General features: G+C 39.8%; 1 protein-coding gene across 10 annotated transcripts in view; it reads right to left on the bottom strand.

Annotated features, from left to right (window-relative positions):
• Positions 1–27,921, bottom strand: part of LTBP1 (latent transforming growth factor beta binding protein 1) — a 396,687-nt gene that overhangs the window by 107,752 nt on the left and 261,014 nt on the right. For 4 of the 10 annotated variants that reach the window (XM_040993049.1, XM_040993050.1, XM_040993054.1 and 1 more), the window contains 6 exons: positions 22,495–22,617; positions 13,602–13,769; positions 11,002–11,229; positions 8,793–8,815; positions 5,474–5,573; positions 4,925–5,023 (listed from right to left, as the gene is read on the bottom strand). In XM_040993049.1, coding sequence (XP_040848983.1) covers positions 4,925–5,023; positions 5,474–5,573; positions 8,793–8,815; positions 11,002–11,229; positions 13,602–13,769; positions 22,495–22,617 — 741 coding nt within the window. The remainder of the gene's footprint in view (positions 1–4,924; positions 5,024–5,473; positions 5,574–8,792; positions 8,816–11,001; positions 11,230–13,601; positions 13,770–22,494; positions 22,618–27,921) is intronic. The other 6 variants (XM_040993058.1, XM_040993053.1, XM_040993057.1 and 3 more) reach the window with 3 other exon arrangements.

The following is a 27,921-nucleotide window of genomic DNA, read 5'->3' as shown; positions in this document are numbered from 1 at the left end:
ATAACAACACAAAATAGAGTTATGACACATCTACAGCATACAACACTATTATAATCATTGGACAGGGAAATGCTTCAGTGTTTAACAATATGCAGTTGGTTACAAATTGCATCATAGAATATGATCTCAATTACATTAGAATACACACAGAGAGAAAAGTGGAAAGAAATACCAAAGCTTCATGATTTATGGGGATGGGTATATCCTCCGTGCTTTCTCATTTTCTAAGTTTCCACAATAAGCATGTATTACAATATTCATATTTTATAATCAGAAAGGCTTTATTTAAGTATCATTTCTAGGGGCAGGCATTGTGGCACAGTGGGTTGGTGACTGTATGAGAGGTCTGCATCCCCTATCAGAGTGTTTGGCTTGAGTCTCGACTATCCTGCTTCGGATGCAGCTTTCTGCTAATGCACATTCTAGGAGCCAACATACGATGGCTCAAGTGTTCGGGTTCCTCTCATTCATGTCGGAGATCCGATGGAGTCCTGGGCTCCCGACATCAACCTGGATCGCGCCCTGGTTGTCATAGGTATGTGGGGAACAAACTGACAGATGGCAAATTTCTCTTCCCACCTCCCACAATTTCTTTGTCGCTCTTTCAAGTACATGATAAATAAACATTTAAAATATATACAGTTTTCTGAGCTACAAAAGTTTGAAAAGGTAGTCTTCATAGATTTTAAGAATTCCTCTTTGTAAGATTTTTTTTAGTGAAACAGTGTGAGAAACACATCGCCAATATTTATGTGATATTATATATAGAGACTTCCATTAGAAACTTCAAATATTTCTGTTTCTTGGTTTTCTTCGTGCAAACCATCAATGACATTTACACTTTTTCTGTAATATTCTTAAGTAGAGAAACACAAGTTAACAAGGTTTGCAAAAAGAAACTGAATTAGAAAATGAATTAATATGGCAGAGACTAGGATTCAAACCAAATGGCAAGGGCATCAACTCTAGTTTTCATGAAGCAGTTGCTGCCTTATTCCTGCACACATCAACTCGCTCATGCCCAAACATTTGTCCTTTTGCAGGCCCAGCTTCAGAATGGGATTTTTACAAGTGTGAGCTACAGTCGTTCGTAATACATGATGCTCACTTCCAATGCATATGTTCCTTCCCACGCTTCACCAACTGTTTAGTCTGTTTCTTCTCAAGTGGACTGTGAGGTAGGAGAAATGGTTGGAAATTATAGCTCTGTAGTCTTAGGAAGTGAAATGAAGAAAAATGGTCTTTCCTTCCAATTCATTACTTTAAATAGAAGCTATAAGGTTGAAAGTACCTTGCTGAAGAATGCTTGAGGATTTGTAGTGGATGGTCGCATAGATTAGGTACACAGAGGTGCAGCTTGATGATGCTGACCTTGGTTGGCAAGGCACTACACAGATGTATGAAAATGCTATGCTGATACCACTAGAGGGTACTAAGACATCAAAGGAGCAAAGGGGTTTTTTTAAAACCATATTTGATTTCTACACCGACCCATTCACCCTCCACACACACACACACACAGAGTTTCACACAAGTGAACAATGAAGGTAACATTAGTCAATTTGGCCTCAGAAGTCCCTTTAATCCACATGCCAGCCAGAATCCCACCTTCCAGGTAGAAAACACCTGTGTCTGCAAACACCTGTGCCAGAAGAAAGTTGAGCAACACCAAGGTGGCGCTTTCTAAGGTTAAAAAAGGAAATCCTTGGTATCAGCATTTTAAGGTCTTCCTCCTCCCAACCCCCAGTCTCTACTAGGGCTTTCATTCACAACACACAGAAGCACATGAATGTTGTCTCAAAGAGCAGGAAATAATCTCTGCTTTGTGGGATTTTCAGACCAAAACATGATGCTTTACATTTTTCTGAGAGGCCAATCACACACAGGTATGTGAGACAGATCTCATGGAACAGGTTGCTTCATAGAGAAGTACATCTTTCTTGGACCAGACTTTGTCAATAGAAACTCCTGCAACGGGACTCTGACATACCACAGTGGCAATGCCTCAGGCCAACATCAGCCTTACTGCTCTCAAGGGCACATCGGGCGGCAGGGGGGTGGGAGGCAACGTCTTGTCTGTGACATGTTAGGCTTCCCAGACAGAGTGGGAAGGGAGACAGACTGGCCAAGTGAGTGCGTCTCCCTGGATTCTCCTGTGAGGGTCATCACACGTTCCCTGTGAACAGGGAAGACCTACCCTCCCTAACCACATGTGCCCCTGAAACCATTTTCACTGGGCTTAGGATCTCCATTTATTTCTTCCATTGGAGCTCATTTTGAATTTGGAAAAAGAGCCATGACCAAAAGCCAATGGAAAACCAAATGCTCTATTTCGCCTAGCAACAAGGCCAACGGTGGATTTAACTTTCTGGGTATCTTTATTACACTTTCTAACATTAAGTGAAAAAGAACACTTTTGGCAGAATATGAAAAAGAGCATGCTAACCTTTAGCTTTTTCCATCATCATGTGATTATCTGAATAAATAAATAAATAAACAGAATTTGGACATGAAAATGTGATGACTTTACATGGAAAAAAAAAATGGTTCATTTTCCACGAGCACGCATACTTTCTTGAGGCTGTAATGACTCTGGGTAATATGCTTCAGGGACCAGCATTTCTGAAATGATGCATTCTGTGTTCTGGAAAAGATCTGATGAACAAGTAGATTTCAAAATATTTGGGCCATGACCATTCCTGAGGCTTCTGCAAGGCAGACATGAAGTGAAAGAGTAATTTCCGGTCACTCTGCAAGGGCCACAGAGAAAGTTCAGGAAGAGCTGGAGGAAGGCATCAAATGTTAATTCATGGAAAGGTTTACAAAAATGCCCTGTCTTTTCAACTGCCTCACCATGAGCACCAAGTGTCCCACAAGTCAAACAGATGTTTCTGCTTTGGAAACATTTGCCAGAGAAATAAAGGTTTGATTTTCCAACTTCTCCTTTAGCTATTAAGAAACGAGGCTGAATCCAGAATTGATAGAATGAAACTTGTCATTTATTTGCAAGCAGTATGCCAGTAATGCTTCAAGACACCAAGTTAGCTTTAAAAGTAGAAAGCATCACACTTTCTGCAAATATACAGCCCCCATCGTTGTGACCTGTCAGCATCTGACTGAGCATGAAGAGGCATCTTCCAGTCTCACCACTGTAAAGATATCATCATGAACCAATATGGAGCTGATTATACTCACTTTACACTCATAGCATTTTACCCCTTTGTTCAACCATGGCGGACACTAACAGCAACAAATAACATTTATCTTCTCTATTTGCAAGAAATAAAACTTATACACACTGCTCCTGAGACAAGTCATGAGATTATTTCTTACATCTCAGTTTGGCCTACATAGCAAACCAATGGGGATATCTACATTTTGATTTAAATTGAATTTGATAGAGCATCTTGGCCTTTTAGATGAGACCAAGTGAATTTGATAGAAAACAATCATTTTATGTTAATGTAAGTCACTATTTTTTAGGACTGCTCTAAAGTTGCAACCCATTTCACTTCAGTAACTATTTGTTTTCCCCATAGGTTCTTACTCTATAGGAAGTGGGCACAGAAAAAAAAAATCCACCATTTCCCTAGAAGGAAATATTCATGCTTCAGACATGAGAGAACAGATGTTAGACCTGTGCACAACTGCCAAGTTCAAATTAAGCTGTCTCCTAACAACTTCATGGAATTGGGCTACTTTCATTTTCTCCAATCAGCTCTGCAGTTTAGTTGCAGCTGAGCAACTTCAACACACGATCCCTCACACAGCTGCATTTAAAAGAGAAACTCATTGTCTCTAGATAAACACAATAAACCTCTCCAAGCTAGCTTACATAACAGCCTTGGTGACTGAAGATGGCCAGGCCCATCCAAAACTACAAGTTTATCTTCATATTAGAAAGTACAAAGGCAGTGCTGAGAAAGAACTAGTGGTGTTCTTGTCAGCAGTTGTCATACTGCCACATGACAACCTCTGTTTTCAACATGAAGGGAAAGAACGACAAGATCCCTGTTGACCAATATAGTGTATTCCAGGCTCACATGCGGGCAGCCACATGAGCTTAACAAAGTGGGTGGATACATGTCTGACCTCAGAATACAGAATTTCAGCCACAGTCACTTTTTAAAAATCAGCACCATTGCATCGTATGACACTCAACATTTCTACATCACTTTATTCAATATTAGTGGTAAGATGGAAGAGTGATAGACACACAGTACATGTGGAGAGGGCTACAGCTCTGGGTACAGCCATACCTGGACGCCATCATGATACTAGCTCAAAATTCACTTGTTGAGCACTGGCATGATGCCATGGGTAGGAAATTATACATCTAACCTCATGTGTTGGATTTATCATTTAAGACTACTTTCAGGCTACATGTATAACAAACAACCAAAACATAAAGGAATTTTGTGTGAAGACTTGGGTTCTATTCCCAAGATAATTCATGACATACACACAAATGTTTGAAAATCCAAAAACATTTCTGGTCTCAAGTACATCAAATCAGGTATACTCAATCAGTAGCTCAATGTTTACTTCATTTCTCATTTTTCCTCTAAGACACACCGAAGTAATAACTCATATACAGGTCTTTATACATATTACCATTTTGTGATTTCCAAAAAAGTTGAACCAATTTGCATTTTGGAATTGGTAATTTTATGTGTCAACTTGATTGAGTTTAAGGATGGTCAGACAGCTTGGAAAAATCCAATTAGAGGTGTGCCCATGAGGGTGTTTCCAAAAGAAAAAAAATCACTGGAGCTGAGAGCTTGAAGACGACTGTCCTCACCAGTACTGCCAGGCACCCACCCCTCGATGAGCAATTTCATACATTTGATATTACATTTTAAATCAGGTTCAGACTGTTTATCCATAGGATTTATGAGTTTAACATAAGAAATACTGCACCAACCTGTGACTTGAGTAGGTGCGATCACTTGGCTGGCACTTGATGTAGAAGTTTCAGGAGCCACTTCTACAGGCACAGGAGGGGATGTTTTCTCAATCACTACTATAAGAGGAAGTAGGGGATAAAAAGAAAATTAAAGCCTGTTATATGTACTGTGATCCTATTCCAGAACGCAAGCATAACAGTCTAATAATTCATCACAGTAGTTCCTGCATCTCAAGAGTGGCTATAGGTTCTGAAAGCTCGTAGTATTTATCTCCGGCTCTGGTTTCCATATTTAGCAAGAATGTCTGAGAGCACTAAAGAAGCCAAGAAAAATGACCATTCATCAAATGATAACCTTCAACAGCACTTCAGTAACTATCGTGGATAACAGCAAAAAACTGAACTTTCCCATTTTTAACACTGAAAAATAGCATATTTACATTAGCACCATGTAAGTATATAATGCATCAGTGTTTACTACATTTAGAAACAATTACGAATTTCAATGATTAAGCAAAATCGATGACACAAAACTTCTCTCCAACAGGACAGAGCAACATAAGCTACCTGGAAACTGTGGGTGCAGATGGAAAGTTGAAATGCCTGGAGAGAGCTGGGGTTGACCAGGCTCAAGTTTGGTTTTTTCTCGATCCAAAGAAGGAATTTCCTGGATAATTGTATTAAAAGAAAACAGAAGGAGAAAAAAATATTTGAAAGTGGGAACTATTTTTAGTGTCTTATATACTACTATTTTTATTTAGTTAAGATCTTCAAAAAGCAAATATACATCACTGGGCATTAGACAAAAACAACAACAAAAACCATAACTGTATGACATTGAAAAAGAACTCATGTTGTATGGCTACTCTGGCAGGTCCCAGCAGTGCTCCAGCCATACTGATCCACAGAAACGCCTCCATCCATTTTCCTGGGGCCCAAAGTCAGGCAGTGCAAGCAACTGTCTTGGCCCAGACATTGATATTTGGAGCCTACGGAAGAGGAAAGCTAACCCCCAGAGGAAAACAACAACTTTTGCAACTTTTGCACAATAATGATTGGCCACATTTTACAGGTGACACAATGGGTACGGTAGATGGGCCATGAGAAACTGTCATATCTTTAACCAGCCATCCCAGGCCCCCAACCTCACTTCCACCTCTCTGAAAAGCAGTGGCTGCACAGAAGGGCAGGAATTGAGTTCTTAGAGGGAGACGTGGGGCTTCTTCACATACCTCTTTACCCGCTGTGCCCCTTAACCTCACCACCCATGCCTCAGCTTGCAGCTGCAATTACTCAGGGTTCACGAAGACTGAATAATTTGTCTAGCTTAGGATCCATGCCTTCACCCACAGCACTACAGGGCCATGGGACTCACAAAATGACCTCATTAAGAGTGTTCATCAAAGACTCCATCATTGCTGTCCTATAGATTACCTCTCTGGCTTTAAGTCTTGTCTTCCGGAAGGCCCATTCCCCTGAACTTTGTCTCCCTCTCCTCCTCTCTCTCTGCTGGCTTCAATTACCACCTCTTTTCTGCTTCTGAAAGATAACCTGCCAGAACATTCCACCAAACATTCAATCTATTAAGCCTGAATGCTTAGAGAATGGCTTCCGTTTCGCTATGGGGCACTTTAAAAAGTTTTATGAAATCAGAATTAAAAGATATTCCTTTTGGTGGAAAATCTTTGGAAACTCGTGAATAATACTTAATAGTATATATTTCCATCAACTTTTTGAAGATACCTTGCACTCCAGATTCCCCAAATCCACTCTCCCTAAATCCATACTGACTCTCATATAACTTCATAATTTCCACCAACATCTCAGCCATTACTCCATGTTCCTCCAGATTTAAAGTTACTGTCTCTCTTCACCCAAACTTAGCTTACCTGCACTATTCTTTTCATTGTTCACTATTTTCTATACTCACTGTTCCCACAACCCTGACTTGGACTCATTCTCTGACTCTTTTTAGTGTAATAACTCAATTAATTTCTAGGGCATTACATGCTCCCTACTTCATTTAATCCCGTTGCCACTCATCTTCCAGAAATACTGAGCACATACTGCTTTCTCCCACACTTCTCCCCCTTCTTCGTGATATAAAACCAGTTTTGTATTACCTAAGAAAGACCATCTCAACCCACGTTAAGTACACACCCTTCCCACACAACTCACACCCAGTGCCATCAAAGATTGGACCATGATCAGATGTGAACCCACTCCTGTAGTTTAAAGATTTTTTGTCTTATCAGTAGGAGACAGCAGAGCACATCACTTATGTATTTGATAAGTAGGGTCAAGTTGAGGACATGGTCTTTCCCCACTGAACACAACGGCTGTTTGTGATTCTAAGTTTTCTAAAGTAATCCCAAACTCTTTCTAACAAAGTCCTTCCAACTTATTATCCTTCATTCTACTTCATTTTTGTATGTATAAATAGTGAAATAGTGTTCTTATTCCTCCACTCATTTTTAATTTCCTGAAGTTTTGCTTTGTTTTTAAAAACAGAAATAGAAAGGCAAAAAAAGTTCATTTCAACTGGTTTACTTCTCATATCCACAACAGTCATGATCAGCTATAGCCAAAGCTAGGAGCTAGAAGCTCAACCCAGGTCGTTTCCCAAGTGGCTGGCATGGACCTAGTCACTTGAGCCATCACTACTGCCTCCTAGGGTCTGAAGCATTTCCATGAAGCTGGGGTCAGGAAGCAGATCCAGCAAGCAAACCAAGGTAATCCAGCGTGGGATCCAGGCATCTTAACTGCTAGACTATATGGTCATTCCAACCCTGAGATACTTCTATGGGTCAGGACCATAAAAAGCAGAACTGCATTTTCCCCATGATCTCCTCTGAAAATAAAATGCAGTAAAAATATACAAGAACATGTTCAGACTGCTTGCAAATGGGAGCTATCATAAACCTAATTATACACAGAGAACAATACTAGGTTGTGACAAGGATATCAGACATCTGGCCACTCACAGTCTAAAGGATTCCTCTCAGGTGTCAGTCTGAACTAAATTTAAAATTCAGCCAAATTATAAGCTACTAGCACCACGCCTTGGAGATGCTGAGAGTTGCATATGAACACATACAATAGGCACACAGGTTGTACTTTGGTTCAATTTAACTTATTCCTTAACAAGCATTACCATTCCAAAACTATGTTTTCATATTGGATTATTCAAGCACAGACAGAATAACATGTTACTCTTCCGTATATTTCTAAGTATGCCACAGTGAAAGCTAGTCACAGTATTTATAACTTTCATCTAAACGTCCATACTTCATGCATTCTTGTCAGCTGAATAAATTATACAAATGTATAAACTCATAATTGGCACTTGATTTTCATATTATTAATAAAAGAATCAAGCCAAGGTTCGGAAAGAGTTTACTATCACATAAACAGGTCTTCTTCCAGGAATGTCTGAATTCCTTGGTAGGTCTCTCAGTCATAGACTCATTTTACCCTAAACATATTGATAAAAAATTTCTCTGCAATTTATTCCTCACCCTGAGAGTACATAATTGGATAAAAGTGTTAGAGCCATTTCATATAGCCCAGGTGATCAACTGAGACTCTGAATTCTGTTTATGCCCCTAATTCCCATTAGTTCCCACCCTCCTCTTCTCATCAGGACTTAAGTTCCACGAGAAGAGGGAGTTTTGTCCAATTTGTTCTTCAGCATCTTCCTAGCCTCAAGAACAGTTTGAATTACAGAGCAGGTGTTCAATGTTTCCTGAATGAATGACAGCTATATTTTCTTAAACTAAATTATTTATAATAGGCACATCATTGTACTTTTTAAAAATCTAAACATTTTAGTGAAATTATTTTAAAGAAAAAAGACTTGCCAGTAACAAAAAAAATTTTTTTTTACCTTCTCTGGGGATACAGTTGCCACTGAAACCAGAAAATAAAAAAGGGCATTAGTACAATTTATTCATTATCTCTAATTTAAAAAACATATAGTCCATCATATCTCTGAAAGACTTAATACTAAATCAAATGCAGAATTAAAACCATCTGCTAATTTGGAGAATTTTACACATGATGAACACAGAATTACTTTCATTGCCATTCCATTTTTTTTTTAATAGGAACTCAAGCAAATGTGACTAAGTTCTTCCAATTCTCCCATTCAGGATTAGGGTAAACTGCAAAACTAAAGGAGGTAACACTTCCTGATATATTACATTACACCTACATTCAGTTTTATGGAACTTCTCATATTGCAAAAAAACAAACATTATCCATCATTGGTCATAGATTTATCCTTAACATTTGAACAGTATAGAGCGCTTGAAATGCATTCTGGTGTCAACGTTAAAGAAGAATGCCACTTAAGCATTCCAACAAGCAACATGAAAATCGGTACTTTTTCTTGAGATATTTTAATTTTTAATGAAGCCTTTCTGTACTTCCAGGAAGATATGCTAAATTACGAAATAAATATAACCATCAAGAGCCAATTAGAGATTAGCATCACTATACTGAATAAATCACATATTACTCAATCATAACATTACTGCTGTGAGGATTGTGTATTTTTATTTGGAAAGACATGCTTGTCCTGAACCAATCTTAGAATTAGTCCTCAAGCCTTGGGCCAAAACTCACTGCCTTTCCCTCACCCCCCGAGTCAATGTTTCCGCTAATATTAACATGTAGGTTTGGTGGGTATGTTAGCTTCAAAAAGCAAACACAGCAGCAAATACAATCAGAATCACTGCTGTAATCGTCTTGGAGTTGGAGACAGGTGCCAGAACCTCCACAAGAAAGTTATAGGGCATAATCTTAACCAGAGACCATTTTATCCTTCCTGTGCAAAGGAGTAAGAGTTACAAAGATCTGGTCAGGACATCCTAAACATACAGGAGCAAATGAATCAAGACTGTCTATCCTAGGTGGGTTTCTCCCTGCTTTACCTAGCCAGTCAAGAAGCTCAGGGAGAGATAGCCAGTAGGACAAAAGTCAAACCCACAGATGTTCAGAGTCTGGGACAAACTCCGCCTGCTGGCTAGTAGGCTGCCCCAAAGTCGCAGATCTTCACCTCTCTGGGTGTTCTATCTCCTTATAAGATCCATAATTTGTCTCCATTATTGCTGACCTAACAATCAACTGTGAATGGCCAACAGGAACTTTATAAGCATAAAAATACAGATAGTCTTCTGCACAAATACAGAAATGTTGTTGCTTCCAAAGAGAATTTTTGTGGTAGCCAAGATATGCCAAGTATCAGATATACTGATTAACATGAACAGTTTCTTCCCTTCCCTGAAGGTCAAAGAGATGCCAGCTGATTGTCTCCAGATTCGCTCTGCAGTGTAAGGCCTTAACCATTTTCCTGGGAAAAGCATATCCCTTGGCGACATTCTTCATATGACATCTGACCAGTCATGGTCCCATCTCTACATCTCAGGATTCTCAAAAGGTAGACACAAGGACTGTGTCAGGTGCCCAGATCACTCTGAACCACTGTCTCTTGCCCTCTACACTTCCCCTTCCACTATTCCTGAATGCCTGCTCTACTCTTTCACGAAAGCTCAGCTGAAGCTTTAACTTTCTAAGGTGGAGTCCATTGAATAAAGCTACTATTTATTACAAGACCCTCTAGCCAAATAAATGAATAGGGCTATTACCTAAAAGAGCTAAATCACTCTTCAGGGATAAACATCAAGCATCAGTAACCTCCACATTGTTAGACAAAATACTGAAATTATTATGAAATGTTTTACCTGCTGAATCCAAATCATTCTAGAAGAGAGCTTCCCAATTACAGATAATTTTGTAGCTACCTCCACCACCACTCCTCCCCCTGCCTCTATCCCAGCTGGGAACATGTGCAAAGTTTGGACACCTGTCTTTGTTGGAACACCTGGGAGGCAGGCATGGGACATAGAGGTTGAAGATTACAGATGTTGCTGAACATCCTGTACCGCCAGCACCTCACCAAAGAATGATCTGCTCTAAACTTTCAACAATGCTAAGGCTTGAAAAAATTTGTTCTAGAGGAACATAAAAAGCAAAAATCAGAGCAAAGACACACAGACCAAAGGCTAAAGATTATGGGCCATTTTCACTCTCACCTTCGGGCTCCGCCACTCCTGGCCCGTGTTCCCGGGAGAAGGTCAGGGCCTCCACTGGCTCTTCCTTGGCTGGGAGAGGTGGAGGATGAGTACTTTTAGCAACAGGTTGAGTGTTCTTTGGCTTCACAAATACAGGTCCTTTACCTACATGGTGTTGGACTGGCCTGCGTCTATGAACGCCAGAAACTGTATAACCCATTCCACCAGGACAGATTTCCTTAAAAGCAGCTAGATTTGGGATGGGAAAATATTCCTTTTAAAAATCTAACAGTGCAAACTTATACAGAGGAAAATATCATGATGAATATGTCTCAATAAATCACTTATATAGTTACAATTAAAAACTTCAAAACAGATGCAAAATGCTAGCAAATTGCTTGAATCTCTGGTAAACTTGTGCATATTTACAGGAAAAGTCCAAATTCCTTCTTAAAATATTTTTCTCCACTTGTAAGCCCCTTAACCCACCCAATCAGAATATATACATTATACATATAACATATTTAACACATATTTTATATATCATAACCAATTAGAAGATACAATACTAATGCATACTACTATGTTACATAAGACATACATAGCTATTAGCAGACTTTTCATGTATAAGACTCTGTATATATATATTTCATAGCTCATGCTATGTATATGTGTAATATCAGTCAATATTAGACTTTCTTCTTATCCTGCTTCAATATGATCTATTACAATTCCATGAAATTGCTGACGAAGATCACGAGCAAGATTTAAAAAAAAAACAAAGAGAAATCATTGTTCATGAAAACGAGGTGCTAAAATTCTCATGACTTATTTTTAGGTGAACACCAAAGCCACAATGAAGTTAAGCATGTCAGCAGTCTGGAGATGTTGACTAATAGCAGAAAGGGGAATTTTTGGAAGAGAGAGTCTGAAAGAACTGAAAAGGAATCCCGCAAAGTTGAGACATGCCACGAAAGCTATAGCCACATGTCCAAAAGATGACGGCGAGGCAAAAGCCTGGCAATGACCAGAGGATGAGAAGAAACACGATGCCCTGGAATCACTATTTTGTGCCAAAAATAAGTGATTTTGCAATCTTTAAAAAAAAAATTAGACTCAGCACATGAGATTCGCAAACCTTGAGCACATAATCTCCACAGCTAAGTCAAGGGGAATGCCAAGGATAGCCATGCAGTGTGTGGCCTGAGCAGGAAAACTCCACCTAATCCCTCTGCTGTTAGTGTTGGAGGCAGATCACCCAAAGCAGACACCAAGGAGCTATGGTCACTTTTTCATTTCTGCTTTTAAAACTGAAAGTCATGTCCGTCATCTCTCCCTTCCACTGAATAAGAGGTCTTCTATTCAATGTTCTGGACCTGAAATAAGTTCTCAATAGAATTCAAACTCTGAATACACATTTCAAGCCAGCTAAGATATTGTTTCCTTAAGGATTATACACCAAATGGTCATATCTCTTATTTAAGCAAGAAATACAATTCATCCTTGAAAAGAATACATGTTTCCAGAAAAAAAAGTTTTTCTGTCAAATTTTGAAATATTAATCAACTACAGAGTTTTATGAAAATCACTTGACTGCTCCTTTGTAAGAATTAGTGGATTAGATGGTGCAGGAGGGTTATAGGGACCTTGGAGGTGTCTAAAGTGATGTAGCCTGCCAACAAATTACCCATATTGTACTATCCTTAGCCCTAACAGTTTTTATAGTCTAACCACAAAGGTGGATAATGATACTTCAGTTTACATTCAAACTCAGGTGACTGCATCACAGCTGTAAGATGCTACCTGGCTCTGTGACATAAAGCCATTTTCTAGGCAGGAAGTAGCACATCAAAAAATCACTAGCACGCTGTTTAGCGAGTCGGGGAACCTGAAGCCACTCCTTCGTTAATACCATACTGAATATTTTCAGGTCACACTTCATTTTCTTTCTCTTAACTGTATAGGAACCTGCTTCAATGACGGATGATGGGCTGGTAGAAGGGAAGGTATTTAGATAGAATTTCCGCTTTTCAGGGCTTAAGACTACCCAACCATGCACTAAACTAAAGGAAAATGAATCAACTTCACACTGTTCTGTTCTGCAAGTTCCAAGTGGGTTTTGGCAGCATCCGCCCTTCAGTTACTTATTAATCTTCATAACAGAGTCAATCACGAATATAATCCCCTCCCTCTCCAATTAAAGAAATTAAGCATGAGATTCAAAAAATGAGTGAATGAGTCAACCCAGACAAGGTCACAGTTACTGGAAAGTGTGGATGGGCCAATTGCTATGAAAGCAAAGGATCCTTCAGCCCTGCTGGTCTTTCTGTATTTGGCTATCAGCTTTTGAACCCTGGAAGTTGTGAATAAAGTATAATGGTTTTCCTTGATATTCAAAAGGCAGTCCGATGTTATCCAGAAATAAGAAAAGCTCTTCGCATATATACTTCTCACTGATTCAACCTGGCATGACTGTGATCTCCACAAATGTGACAGAAACACCGTATATTACCAGAAACTAAATTTAAAGTCAGCAACCCAAAACAGTCCCAGCTTCCCAAGTCATCCTGAGCACTTGCGTCACTGGGAATGTTGGGGAGCACGCAGTTGGCATGTCTTACCTGTGCCTGGAAGGGGACATTTCTCACAGTGTGGGCCCCAGGCCTTGCCCACACTACAACAGCAGAGCTGCTTGGTGAGGTGCACAGACAGAGGGTGCATGCATTGCCTTCCGGAACTGACAAGTCGATAACAGGGCCCTTTCTCTTCTGAGACCATTGGAGGATCCGCTGAAGCAGAGATAAAGCCTGAAGTCACGTAAGAACCAAAACCCAGACTGACTTTTCAAGCCATAATAAAATGAACCATAAAGCAGGAATTAGAACTTGTCATTCAGAATAAACCTATTTAGACCTAGGGCATCTCAATTAAGAGACAGTTAACCAAATGAGTTGTAGAGTCTAGTGCCAAAAGTTCTGGCAGGGATTCTTCCTGTTTGGTCCATTCTTCCATTTGAAGTTGGGTATGTGTTCAACAGTGTAATATTATCTCAACCCCCAACAGTGAAAAGAAACGATTTCACCAAAAATTTGCCCAAAATAAACCTAGTCACGTTCTATTGGAACTACAACTCACTTTCTTTTTCTATATGGAAACCACAGCAGAGACTGCTCTAGGGAAGCACTTGGCAAGTGCCCAGGCTCATGGTTGTTGCAACCCAGTAACCACACTGCTCACTTTAGGAAAGTGGGGACTTTCAGGCCCCAGTCAGGTCTTCTCCAGGCCTGTGAATGGGAGTAGGAGGCAGAACATAACTTATGACTCACAGTGCCAGCTAAGGCCACTGATCTACCCAGACAACACACACAGAGAAGGAGTCAATGGTAATGCTCAGTCACTCAGAAAAGACAGCAAAAATTCTCCAGGCTATGGTCATCTAATACGTTAATACTAATCTTCAACTTGTCTACTAAGAGTAGAATGGTCTAGCCGTGCCCCAGCCTTGTGGGTACACTGCGCAAATCAAATCTGCCTCCAAGAAGTTCATTTTCAGATGCAAATTTAGAAGGACTACATTCTACAGAACCAATTAAATTGCTGAATCCCTTCTTCCAACACAATCCAACTCCTCCATATCACCACCCAAACGATTTTCCCAAATACCTTGCCTTCATCCAGCTGCTCTAGAATCCAGTGCCCCCAAGCACCCATGCTTCCTGCCCTTCATGCTCAGATGTAAATTTTTATTCTTCTAATGAGACTGATGTCGCAGATCTAGAAGTAACAACCTAATTACTAGGCTAAGGCACAGCAAATAAAAACAAAAAAGCAAGGCGTTTATAAACAGACCAAGGTTCAAATTGTGGATCTACCTGCTGCAAGCAACATAGTCTAGAAAACCCACTTTGGCTGTGATGGTTAACTTCATGCTTCAGTTTGGCTATATGTGGCACCAAGATATTTGGTCGAATCCTGATCTGGATATTGCTAATAAAGCTTAGTGGTTATCATTATTGTTGCTTTCTTATTAACAATTCAACCAGGAGACTGCGAGTAAAAACAAACCATTCTTCCTATTTGGCGTAGGCTTTAGCCAATGAATTGAAAACCTTAAAAAATAAAACCCAGAGCAATCTCCTGTGAGGAAGAAGAAATGCTGCCGATTGGCTGCCCTCAGACTAAGAGCGCAACTTCACGCCCTCCTTGGCTCTCCAACTGCTTCTGCCTCCTGAAGAGTGGGACTCACCAGTTTCCTCCAGCTATGAGCCAACTCCTTGAGGTAAATATCTCCTTCATAATATACATGAGTACACCTTAAAAAGCTTACGGAAACTAGAATTCAAGTTGATTTTTTTTACAAAATGTTTTTTGAAATCCATGTATATCCAAGATTTCAAGTTCAAAGAAAATGAATATGAAAATATAGGCTTAAATAATTATATAAATACTTTTCAGAGAGAGTGGCATTTATATCAAGGACTGGGTATGCACATACGCCCTATTGATTGTTTCTCTAGGGAAAACCCTAAGATACTGGTTGAGGCTCAGTAATTTAATTATAAATGGTAGGCTCACTGTGAATATTAGAAATAACATATGCTTAACCCTTAATACAAAGGACAAAATACAAGCAAAATACAAACAACCACGTTGCCTGATAATAAAACTGGCTATCCACACCCTCTCCTATGCACTGCTGCTCAACCTGACTAGCGTTTCACAGTAGACCAAGCCTGTAAGAAGGAGGTGAGAGCAGGAGCTTTGCGTGAGGAGACCTCCTTGAAGCTTTGAAATGTTTACAGTGTGCCTGGTGAGGTCATAGTTCCTCAAAGGTGTTAAAATGGAGAAGTCTAATGCCTTCCCTCTCCCTCTGCGCTTACTTTCTGACATCCATGCAAACAAGCCAGGAATTGTCAAAGTTCATGGACAAAAAAGCAAAGAAAATCTTCAAGCATGATTATTACCCTCCAAAGGACAATACGTCCACAGAATAACCATGCACCACTCAAACAGCACGTGCATGTGTGTGCATGAATGTGCGGGCCTGCACCTTAGTTGTCTTTTGAATCAATACAGAATTTTACCATGTCTCATAAAGGATTTTCCTCACAAATTTTCTTTCCAAATTGACTGAGGCTTACAACATAGATTTCCATGGAAACAACTTCAAATTATCTCATAAGAGATTTTACACACGGTGGGCTTAATTATACTAATCGCATTACTGTTAGTCTTAGCTCCCAGGAACAGGAACTATTCAGAGAACAGTTGAGTTTGCTCAAATTCTCCGAACTGCTGAACAGTGACACTGGAGTCCATTTAATTCTTCACAAGCACGCTCTTATTCCCACCTCACCCATAGAGCTAGGCACTATCTTAGGGACCACATCTCTATCCTCAGCTTGTCTCCCTACCGTATACTCTGTTTTGAAGCAACCTACCATGCCTGTATCCAAATTAAACCAAAAGTCTGAATGAGCAAGTTAGCGTTTCAAGGGATTATTTTGTGTATGCTAATTACAAGACATTTCTCCTTAATTAAATGAGTCTCTGGTTGTTGAAATTACATGCACTGCACTAAGAAAAATGCAAAATCTTACGCATTTTACTGAGTAAAAATCTTTGTCTAATGAGCTATTCCTTCTCCAACATCTTGATATCAGTTTCGTGAGTCCATTATTTCCTAACCCGAATGTTGCTCGCATGTTGTATCCGGGATACTTGGATTCTTTTGTTTTGCTTTGTTTTTGCTCTAAAAGCTCCCAAAGCAGATCAAGAGAAGTTCTTGAAGATGAGAGTGAAAAGACAATCATCAGCGTGTAGAAGTCATCAATAAGCCAACTGTCCGTGAGGCAGGGAGTGTCAGCTAATGTTCAAACGCAACATTCTGCCCTACCCCAACTGCACATAAAGGAAAGCAACTAGCTACTAACAAATCTGCTGCTTCAAAGGTGGAAGAAAGGCAAGGAAAACCCCATGGAAAAGGTCTGGCATACATACTCAACTTTTACAGATGCGCCCATGACTCACAACTTCTTTGATCTACAACTCTGTAGATGCAAGCAACGCACTGATACCTCAGGGTTCTAACAGGGTGTGCCCTTTAAAAATGCCTCAATTTTCATGCCTAACGTACTAAGTATTATTGTTCTCTTATTTCAAATGACTTGCATGGTAATTCCAAATACTGTATGATAAAATATCTCCAGCATTTTTTTTTTACCTTCCAAGACACATGACACATAAACTCAGGAATAATTTGTTGCCCAGAACAATGCAAGGCCAACTGGGGTTTTCTATTGTCTACACATCTGGCAAACCCAAGGTCCATTCTACTCAGAAGGCTAATTATAAAGGATAATTCATTAGTATGCTACTAATTTAAAATACAGCATACATAATTATACATTATACATGAGTCATATGGTTTCATTTCACACCAACAAAAATAAGATATGCCAGATTTCTTTAAAAAAAAAAAGAGGAAATGGACCTGAGGTGCAAAGTGGCAGAGGTTTAGAAAGAGGGATAATGGTAATTTCTAATATGCAGCCATTTGAAAACAGGGCTTTTTCAGATTGTATTTTCTGCAGGGTATGTGGCTAACTTTAGAGGGAAAAGATTAAGATTCTTCACCTAAAAGGAAGATGTTTCTAAGGCCTGATGTCTACTGGAAGACACAGTCTCATCATGAAAATATCTTTCGCTATTTATTAAAAAAACAGGCAAATATTTAAAACCAACAATAAACAGAGCTGTGTACCCAAGTACAGTACTGACTTTTCACCATAAATCCCATGCTAGATACAATCCCATCACAAAGCTAAAGCTCTATAGTTCTATGTGAATTATTTGGGTTTCTTAGTGGTATGTTAAAGAACATACACTTAACTATGGTCCTAATCATGGGATGGGGCAATAAACTCTCACTATACTTTCAAAGATGTGATACTCTAGTGTGTTAAAGTGTGAATGACAGGTACCATTACGCAGATAAAAAGAAATTCAACACTTCGAAGAAGCTGCAAAGTACAAAGGAATTCAGAAGAGAACAAGCATAGAAAAGTTGAGCTATCCCTACCAGACCGTTGTCACTCCCACTCACAGCCCCCAGTTGCTCCCTCTTTTTTGCAAGGAGACCCCACATGACGGTTTCACCCATCCAAAGCTGGACATTCTTACAGCCGTTGAGAGGAGGATGCAGGTGCTGTGTGGAGGAGGACAGGGAAAGCTGCCTGGGGCATCTGAATGGTAGCCTTCCCACATAAAGGCACCCTTATGGGAAAGACTATCAAAAATAAATTGTAGGGGAATCAAAATAAAACAAACAATAATTCTATGGCCACTGTAGTGTTAGGCCACATACCCCACAGTGTGGTAGGTGAGACAAACTAGTACTTTAATTATATGGCTTTCTCCTATCCATTTGGGTCATTTTCCTCTTTCAGATTGAAGGCTTAGCTGATAGGGTAAGACAGAATTATTTTAAAATAAGGGTACAACTTCATCTGGGCTTATGACTTCTGAAACAATTCTTAACTTCTCAGCATCTCAATCCCTTACTTTCCACAATAGAGTAACAGCACAATTTCCTAGAGATCTTGTAAGAATTTAATATGACAAAGCATGTAAAGCACTTATCACGGTAGCCAAGGCTTCAGTACGTAACAAAGATGAGCAGTGCCATAGTATTGTTACTGTTCTCATCTACGAGCAAGCAGCTTGCAAAGAGCTGTCTAACATGTATGTCATGGTGCCACAAGGCTCCCACAGGAAGGAAGCTAGCGGCCATTGCTGAGCGCCTCACAGAGGAGCTGGAAGCAAAGGAACAGGCACAGATAAGCACTGAAGATCTAAACCAAAGGAAATAAAAGTGTTCAAGCAGACACAGGCCCCCAGCCAAGCACGGCAGAACAAGGTAACCACAGGTGAAAAGCACTAGTTCAGGAAGGAGAACTGCAGTTTCTCATTGTAGGGTAAGGGAATAATGCTCCTGATGTTATGTTGTGGCTTTTAATTGATCGGGACTCTGCCAGCTCTACCTTCAGACCAGAGATGGTCTCCCCAAGAAACCATCGAATTTATCTGGACAACAAGATGCTGGACTCTGTGCTTGGTATATGCTTGCAATGAAAGAATCTCAACTGAATTTGAGCTACAATACTGCAACAAGGTGGAGGAATCCACCATGGGGGAAGGGTACGTGGAGAATAATACTCATCTCTTGAAGATGGTGGAGAAACTAAATCGGAAATGGTGGGCATAGGTATGCTTGGCATTCAGGAGGGATTTACTCTTAATCTCCTGACTTCCAGGGCTATGGCAGAGGTCCCTGCCATATACGCATGTATCTTAGCTCTTAGCCTCTATCTGTGTCAAACAGCTCCCACCCCTGGGTCAGGAATAATATGCAACAGCAAGAGTACAGACTCTGAATTGTTTCTCCTTAGTCAACCTGGGTACACACCCACATCCAGAGCTCTTCAATTTATGCAAAAAGTTAATTGCAGCTCAAAGCCAGAAGGTCTTGCTCACTACATTTTTCTTTAATTTCCACTGACAAGTCCAAAAATGTCTGCCTCCACACCATAGGTAGGGACAAGTCTAGAGAATGCTCACGGAGCATCCTAAGGCACAGTCATGAAGACTGGGGTGCTAAATGCCAGGACCCTCTTACTTTCTTCCTTTTTGGGTGGGTGAAGTCAAGGACAGAGAGCAGACAAGGAAAATGAAATGGTCTAACCTTTGGTGGAAGTCAAGGGATTCTGAACGTGTTTACCACCATGAATTTAAAAAGAGAGAGAGCAGCTTCCTAGTCTTTCTTAGTCTTCAGTCATTACCAAATACCACGCCTGGAGTTCAGAGTCAGCCACACCTTTTACAGCCTGGACTATCCTAAATTCTTGCTGCCTGACAACACAATGTTAGTCTCCACCATTTGCTTGCACAATCTATCTCTGGCTGGTTTTAAGAGCAGTTTATTTTGGTACAAAAAAATGGGAAATGCATGCACCTTTTTTTTTATAGTACTTCTCACTCAGAACTTTGTACAGACCCCTCATTTGCATTGATTTAAAAAGATTTTATACACCAACATAAATTCAGCTTTTAAGTCCACTTTCCATGAATTTGTTTCCAATCTTACACAGTAAGTCTACACGGCGCCCAGTGTGTGTGTATTCCTAGTCTCCTACCACTTCCCTGGGACTATCAAGACCACCTCCAATTCTCCTTCCCCCATCCCCCTTTACTCTGAATCATCACCTTCTTTGCTGATTTTTCTCAGCTGTCTTCAGATATCTCTTTACCTATTTCTTCACAGAATACATCAACAAATCAGTCTGAGCTGACCCCAAATCACAGATCCTAAAAGAAATCTGTGCACCTGTATGATGTCCCCTGTGGTAAATTCAGAAACAGAAATACAGCTGCCTGCTCATCATTGCTCAAAGCCTAGGCTTTAACTCCAAGCTCCAAACTGGAATGTTTTACTAGCAACAAACATCTCATACTACTTATCATTTTAGCCATTGTAGCTGAACCGTAAAATTGAATTCTTTAATTTTCAAATAAGAATGGATGGTTGTTTAATAACTTCAGAGTTATTTCGGCAATCACAAGGAAAATAAATACTAGAGGAATGTGCAAGTGTTTCAAAATTCTCATTGGCAGGTTTCTAAAATTTTATTAAAACTTGGAAGTTTGCCTTTAACACGAGACATCACATCTGGTCGAAGTTTCACAAAACAGATTGTAACCTGTTCTTCTAGCTTACCTAGCCCGCATCCCTCAATGCAAGACTCTCTAACCAAACCATAAGCCAAATCATTAAAGAGAAACACACACACACGTCTTAGTTCTATAATTAAAATATTAATTACCCCTTAAGAGAAAAATCTTCCAAGAAAATTCTATATCCCAGCGCTTCAGAATCTCTTACACTTAAATTATACAACTATTTCAAATATTTATTCATGTAATTCAAATCAGCCAAAAACTATTCCCAAATTATATGGCTATTGTCTACAATGTGAATTTTTGGTCTGAAATGTCTAAATGCTGGCATCAATTTTCAAGCGTACCTTGTAGGCAAACTTAATTTAATGGTCTGATTTTACAATTTCGCCTTCCCTCCCATGCTCTGTATTTAGGAGCCCAACTGCTTTGTGGTCAGAAGTAACAGTTAAAAAAAAAAAAACTAAAAGGAAAAGAAGGACTTACGTGCAATATTTCCTAATCTGCATTTGATAGTTTTTAAAGGAATAAGCAAATAGTAATTAGTCACAACATTTCATAAGACTCACAAAAGTAATGTATGAGACTACCTTCTTATTTTACATTTGACTTTGGTTCCTCATTTGTACATATCACACCTGGGCACAGAGTTCAAGAGGTATATTTAGCCAAAAATAAACAATGGACTGCTGATGGACAAAGGTCAAGTTTAAACCCAGGGACAAGTAGGATATAGCTTAGCATAGACCAAGCCATGTTTTTAAAAAAAGAAAACTCACCAGAACAGAAATACAGACCTGCTCTTAAATTTTTGCTTAACGTTGTCTACAATGGATTTAAAATGATGAAATTTCAAAATTTCAACTGTATTTGCCTTTGGCGTTTAAAAATTTGCAATGCTCACCTACTTTTATAATGGGTATGATTTCTTTAATAAAGTTCAACTTTAATATTAACTTAATCATAATCTATAATATATAAATAATAATAATTTAATAATGAAGTTCTACATTTGAGGACATTGTCCTTAAACTGCATCCATCTTTAATAATGACTACACCAGAATAGTTTTTATAGGGCTGGAGTCTCTTTAGTGAGACTGTTTTCAGAAGCCATATTAGAACATGTGGCTGAGGGTGGATTTTTGCTCCTATCAGGAACAACAAAAAAAGTCTAAAAAATTAAATGCAGTGCAAAATGGTCTAACTTCTGGGGCAGGTTAGTAGCTTTGGAAGACATTAGGATAGAAGATTCAAAATTAGTGCTGAAGTAGAAAATCTGAAACATTGAGCCTTGGTAACTTTTCTAGATTGTTCCAACTATGAAAATACAGCGAAACCTCATTAAATCATGCTCCACTGACTCAGATTCTGGAACAAAAGCAAAAGCTGGGATAGGGTTTAATCCAGTCTAAAGAACACTCAAAAATATTTATGAAGGAGAAATAAGTTTCCATAACTCAGAAACCACAATGTTAATATGCTAATTTTAGGTAACTCTTTTCACTGAAGTGCCTTTATTTCCACGGCCTGGTTAATCTTTATTGTGAGTTGTAATTATTATATTTTCCTGAAGGCAATAAAAATGCATTATAGAGAAGGCTTCATCACACAGATTTATTTACTGAATCAGGCTGGCTTATTCCTCTTGTCTCATTCACTACTGAGGTTTTCCAGTAAATTTGCAAGCTCCAGTTGACCACTGAGGATGTCCCTTCTACTGAGTAACCCCCCAGAGACAACTGATCCAAAAACAGAAGTAAAAATGGTCATTACTTACGAACACAACTTGAAAAGGTAGGATCTGGTCCAAATCCCATTTTGCAGGTACATCTATAGCTGCCCATGGTATTCAAACACTCACCATTAGGGCACACACCTTGTAGCTGGCATTCATTAATATCTACAGGAAAACAAGATCGTTTTAGAAGAGGCAGTCATGCCCTACAGAGACCAGGCTTGTCAATTGCATTTACTTCCTTTTTCACTGGAACAATCTTACAGTTGTAGGAAAAAAAAAAGATACTACAGATAGAAATGATCTCAGGTCAAATCAATGAAAACGTTTAGAACAACTACGATTTCTTGAACAAATATTTATTCTGTACCTCCTACATGCTGGGTCCTCGCTTTAGATGGTGAAGACTTACTAGTGAACCAAACTGAGAAAAACTTCTGGGCTGCAAACCACTAACATTTTTAGTGTGAGTACAGCTGACATGTTACGCAGCCCACAGCTACAGCACAACCTACAGTAATGAAGAGCAGTCGAAGTTGTTCCAGTTAGAAGAGCCATCATGAAGTTGACAACGCTCAATTCAGAAACTGCCGATGAAGATGCCCTGACCTAGGCAAGCCTACGGCATTGAGGAAGAAGATTTCCTCAGGTTACTAGAGTCTGGGAGAAGTTAGGCGGACAGGAAAAGAGAGAAGGAATTCTGTGGGTGGATTGTGAAGCATGAGCACACAGAACTGCCAGGGGAAGGGGCTCAGGAAATGATGAGTGAAACCACGGGCTGGAAAAGAACTCCTTGGAAGGCAAATCGCTGGAAACAGAACTGGTAGAAACCAGGCAAGGTTTGTATCCAATTTTACTGAGAACAAGGAGCTCTGTTAACAGTCTCCGAGTAGCAGACAATGGTCATCACAATCAGGCTCCGGGAAAGTTTACCTGGCCAGCACATGTCTGAGAAGAAATTGAAAGTCTGGGCACTGAAGTACTCATGCAAGCAGGACAAGTCGGAGTAGTGAGAGCACGGATCCTAACACATGAATGAACCATTCTTCAAAAAAAGATGAGCGGTTGACAGTGCATGGTGCTTGACTAGACAACACAAAGAAGGGAGTCAAAGATGTCTCTCCCAGGCTGAGAAAGGAGAAAACACTTGCCCCAAAGGGCCTACTTGGGTGTGGGGGTAGCCACCTTCTGCCCTTGACAGGTGGATGCCTGTGCACTGACTGTACCACTACAGCTTACAGCTCACCTCCTGCAATCCAGAACCTCCCCTGCTAGGAGACTGTCATATTAGCACCATTACCAACTCAACTTTGCTTCTGGCTGCCAGCTTCAGTGGAGGGTTGCTCTCCACCCTAACTCTCAAATACCTGATTTACAATCCCAGTCTTGTGCTCCCTTCCAATGCTCTGCCCTCAGCTCCCCTCAACACTGCTTACTGCCTTGATCACGATGCCATACAGGAAAATGCAGGACAGGAGTTAAGACTAAAACAGTGAAACCAAAAGGGCCAAACAAACTTACAGGTTACAGACAAAAAGGAACAGGACAGTCCACACAAAGAAGCAGATTCAGGAAGACTCTTCCTACTGCACTAGTCCAATCAGTCTGTGCCACCAATGTCTGCCTCCACTAAGTGGTTAAAGGAAACTAGAAGCATAGATTTCATTAAAACATACTCTCACACGTTCGAAACAAATCTGTTTCTTGTAACTGCCTTCATTTATTCTCAAATACAAAAACACGGAAATTAAATTTCCAAGTTTTCTCCAATTCATAATCATGTACTGCATGTTGTTTTGGTAACAGATCACACGTACAATGGCTCTCCCAAAGATTACAATGGGGATGAAAACTTCCTATTACCTAGTGGCATCATGGCTATTGTAACTTCCTGGCACAAAGCATTACTCAAACTTGCAGTGATGCCAACATAAATACCACACTGTGTTTATAATGCGTGAAAGGATGGCACATATAATTATACATGGTACATAACCCTTGATGCTAGATAACAGTTACTGGATCATGTATTTTTAGCAATATACATTTGTTATTTTAAAGTATACTCCATCTGTTAATTTTTTGTTGTAAAACAAGTGCCATGTACGGTTGCAGCAGCATCGCACATCTTATGTTTGCCACATTTCTTGATTGTACAGAGAGGTGATGTTTGAGGACTGACCTACCCTGTCTATCTAGGCTTGCGTAAGTGTGCATGAAGTGCTTGCACGGTGTTGAAGTTGCGTGAAGATACATACCTTAGAGTGCACCCCACTGTACAGTTACAGGTGACTGTCTGTGCACTTAAGTACAATGCTGGAGTTGTGTGTGCATGTATTCTATGGAACTATCACCCAGATCATGACTAGCCCTGAGCACCTCAGAATGCCACTCTGTGCCCCTTCCCAGTCAACCCCCCAGTTTACTACTACTTGGACTTTCATCAATTAGTCTTGCTTACTCTCAAACTTCACATGAGGGGAATCATTTTATGTGACTTTTACTTGTTCTCATGCCTGCCAGAATTATCAGTTGTTGCAAGTGAAGTTAACTCATGATTTCACTACTGTCTTTCACTGTATGGAGATACCAAAATGAACTTATTCAGGCTACCCCTGACAGGCAACTGAGCTACTTTCCATGTTGGGCTATTGCTAACAATGCTCTGTGAGGATCTTTGTGTAAACACGGTTCATCAGATCCTGGTCCTCTTTACTCTTGAGTATACACTCAGGGGCAGAATTCTGCAGAAGAAAACCCAAGTTTACTTTCATAAATTGTCCAACAGTTGGCCCAATGCAGCTGTGCCCAATTTCCATTTGCAGTATCAACTACTGCACATCCTTGTCAACTCAGGGTCAGTCTTTCCACCAAGTGGAATCTGTGGTGAGTGAAGACACTAAACACTTTTTCACATAATAGCCATTTGGATATAAAAAAAATATCTTGTGAAATGTAAAAACCTGCTTGCTCCAAGCACTCAAGGAGAATCAGCTGGCAATACTCAAACAGAGGTGTGGAATGCTTGTCTGAGGGACACCCTAAGTGGTCCCAAGAACTGAACTGCAGAACATACAGTGAGTGGGCACAATGGGTGCTAAAGTTCCTCAGACATGGGTGGTCCTCCTGATAAAGAACTGCTCTAGCAAAGATGTCAATCATGTCCTGAGAAACTCACGCAGCAGTGATGAAAATATGCATTTATAGGTACAAAGCAGACATTTAAAGTCAACCTGCCCCAAGAAACAGATGGGAGCTGGCAGCAAAGACTTCTTGAGTTTTATCTACTTGTCTCAGTGTATGTTCTGTGTTTGAGCAATTTTCTTCCAGTCGCTGAGGCTGGCCTTGGCCTCAAGATAAACAGGCACTTCAGCTGGAAGCCAGAGACTGGCTGAGTTATGGAGTTCAGGACTGCATGGTTTGCGATGTGCAAGGTCAGAGTCTTGGTTTTATATGTGGAATCTGGATTCTAAATGGCTCATCAAAAACAACCATGATTGGCAGACCCATTTCTGGAGCCCTGTCCACCTACACAACAGCTTTAATGATCTTTTAAAATTTTTATTTTCATGTTTTATTTGAAAGGCAAAAAGAGGAAGACAGACATTTACCATCTGCTTGTTCATCACCAAGTGTCTGCAACAGCCAAGGTTGGGCCAGGCTGAACAAGTAGCCCAAAAGTCAATCCAGGCCTCCCACATAGGTGGCAGGGACCCAAGTACTTGAGCCAACACCTGTTACATCTCAAGGCATGCACCCACCAGCAGACAGCTGACAGAAGCAGAAAAGCCAAGACTCGAACCAGGATCTCTCACATGGCATGTGGGCATCCCAAGCAGTGTCTTGACCATGGTCATCCAACCCCCCCCTCCACACCTCTTTAAGTAAGGCAGCTCCTTCCACATACTTTCAATATTAAAGCCCCAGGATAAGACAGCATCTGTTAAGAGAATTTACTCACAAACTGAATCTGAAAAGCATTCTCCTCTTAAAAAGTAAACACTTCGAAGCAAACTTTCACATTTAGAAAGTAGTTTTTAGTTTTTCTGGCACTTTACTTTTTGCATTCCTAACTATGCTCCTGAGAGAACTAAGGGAGGTTAAATAGTTTCTATCCTTTGTGTTAAAAGGGAACACAAAATAAAAGGTTTAGGTCATATGAATTTTAAATGAAAACCTCAGAAATGAATAAAAAAATCTTGAGCAGCCGTCTAGGTAACTATTAGAGGTGGTCAAGCTCTATAAGCTCTGGGAAAGCAAAGAAATGATGAGATTTGCGAAACATTAGGAATAAAACATGGCTCAAAATGCACATGTTTCATCTGGGCATGTGACACTAGAGACACAGTGAGCAGGAAGAAGACAACAGGTCAACATGTAATAATGAGATGGATCATCATTGTCAAGTTGGGAATTGTAATTCTATGTAGACTTCAAATTCTGAGGCTAATGCTATTTTACAAAAATCAAAAGGTGTTAGTGTCACTGTCATTTTGATAATTTTATTAGTAACATATTTGACAACTATGACATCCCAGAAGTTTCACATTTTTAAAAGTCAACCAAACTTCCTCCATGTATTCTAACTTGAAAGTATCTTTATCTTGGTACTTAGTATTAGAAAAGAAAGATACAAAAACAATGAGTGTATTCATTTTCATCCCTCTGTAAATTCCTGAATTTCTCTGGAAAACTGTGGGATTCTATCTTTTACAGGAAAGGTATGATTACTGTACACAGCCTACCTACTGAATTACATAATGAAAGCCAAATGAATGGCTGAAAGAGTAAGTACTCCCACAGGGCCAGTTGCCTGCCTCTATAGCTCCGCTGACTTGCTGTGCTGGAACCATCTAGTAGCTTCTAGAAGCAGACACAAGTAAACTAATGTAGCTGCATGTGCTTCTCTACGAAGCAGGAAAAATCATGGAGCTAAAGCTAGCATGAAGGACATTTACGTCCGTTCCTACTTACTAAAAGGATGTATAGTGGTCTTACAGACCTCCGGCCACTGACATATCAGTTCAAATACACCAAACTGTTATGAGTCTAGGCTGGTTAGACACTGGCAATGCCTTATGGTTTAGCTTACTAGTACAGGGCACTTCTATTAACCAGGGACAGGAATGCCTCATTTTATCATGGTTCACAGATAAGGTGTTTTATGTTTGTTGATTTTAACAAACTGAAAGTAATCCTGGGACAAGCAGTTCTACTGGTACCATTTTTCCAACAGCTCAGATGAATGGTAGTATTTTTAAGCTACAAAATATTCAAAATTAAGATGTATGCATTGTTTAGACATATTAGTGTACACTTATTAGACTTAGTATAGCATGAACACAACTTTTGTAAGCACTACAAAAACTACAACCAAAACACATGTTTATACTGTAGGTAATGTTTTATCGCAATGGTCCAAACCCAAACCTGCAATTATTCCAGGATATTTTTGTAGCATAAAAGTTA

The sequence above is a fragment of the Ochotona curzoniae genome, unplaced genomic scaffold, assembly GCF_017591425.1.
Source record: "Ochotona curzoniae isolate NIBS_2020 unplaced genomic scaffold, NIBS_Ocur_1.0 contig_883, whole genome shotgun sequence".
In the NCBI taxonomy this organism is placed as follows: domain Eukaryota; kingdom Metazoa; phylum Chordata; class Mammalia; order Lagomorpha; family Ochotonidae; genus Ochotona; species Ochotona curzoniae.
Note: the sequence above shows the minus strand (reverse complement) of the source record. Positions and strands in the feature narration are given on the sequence as shown.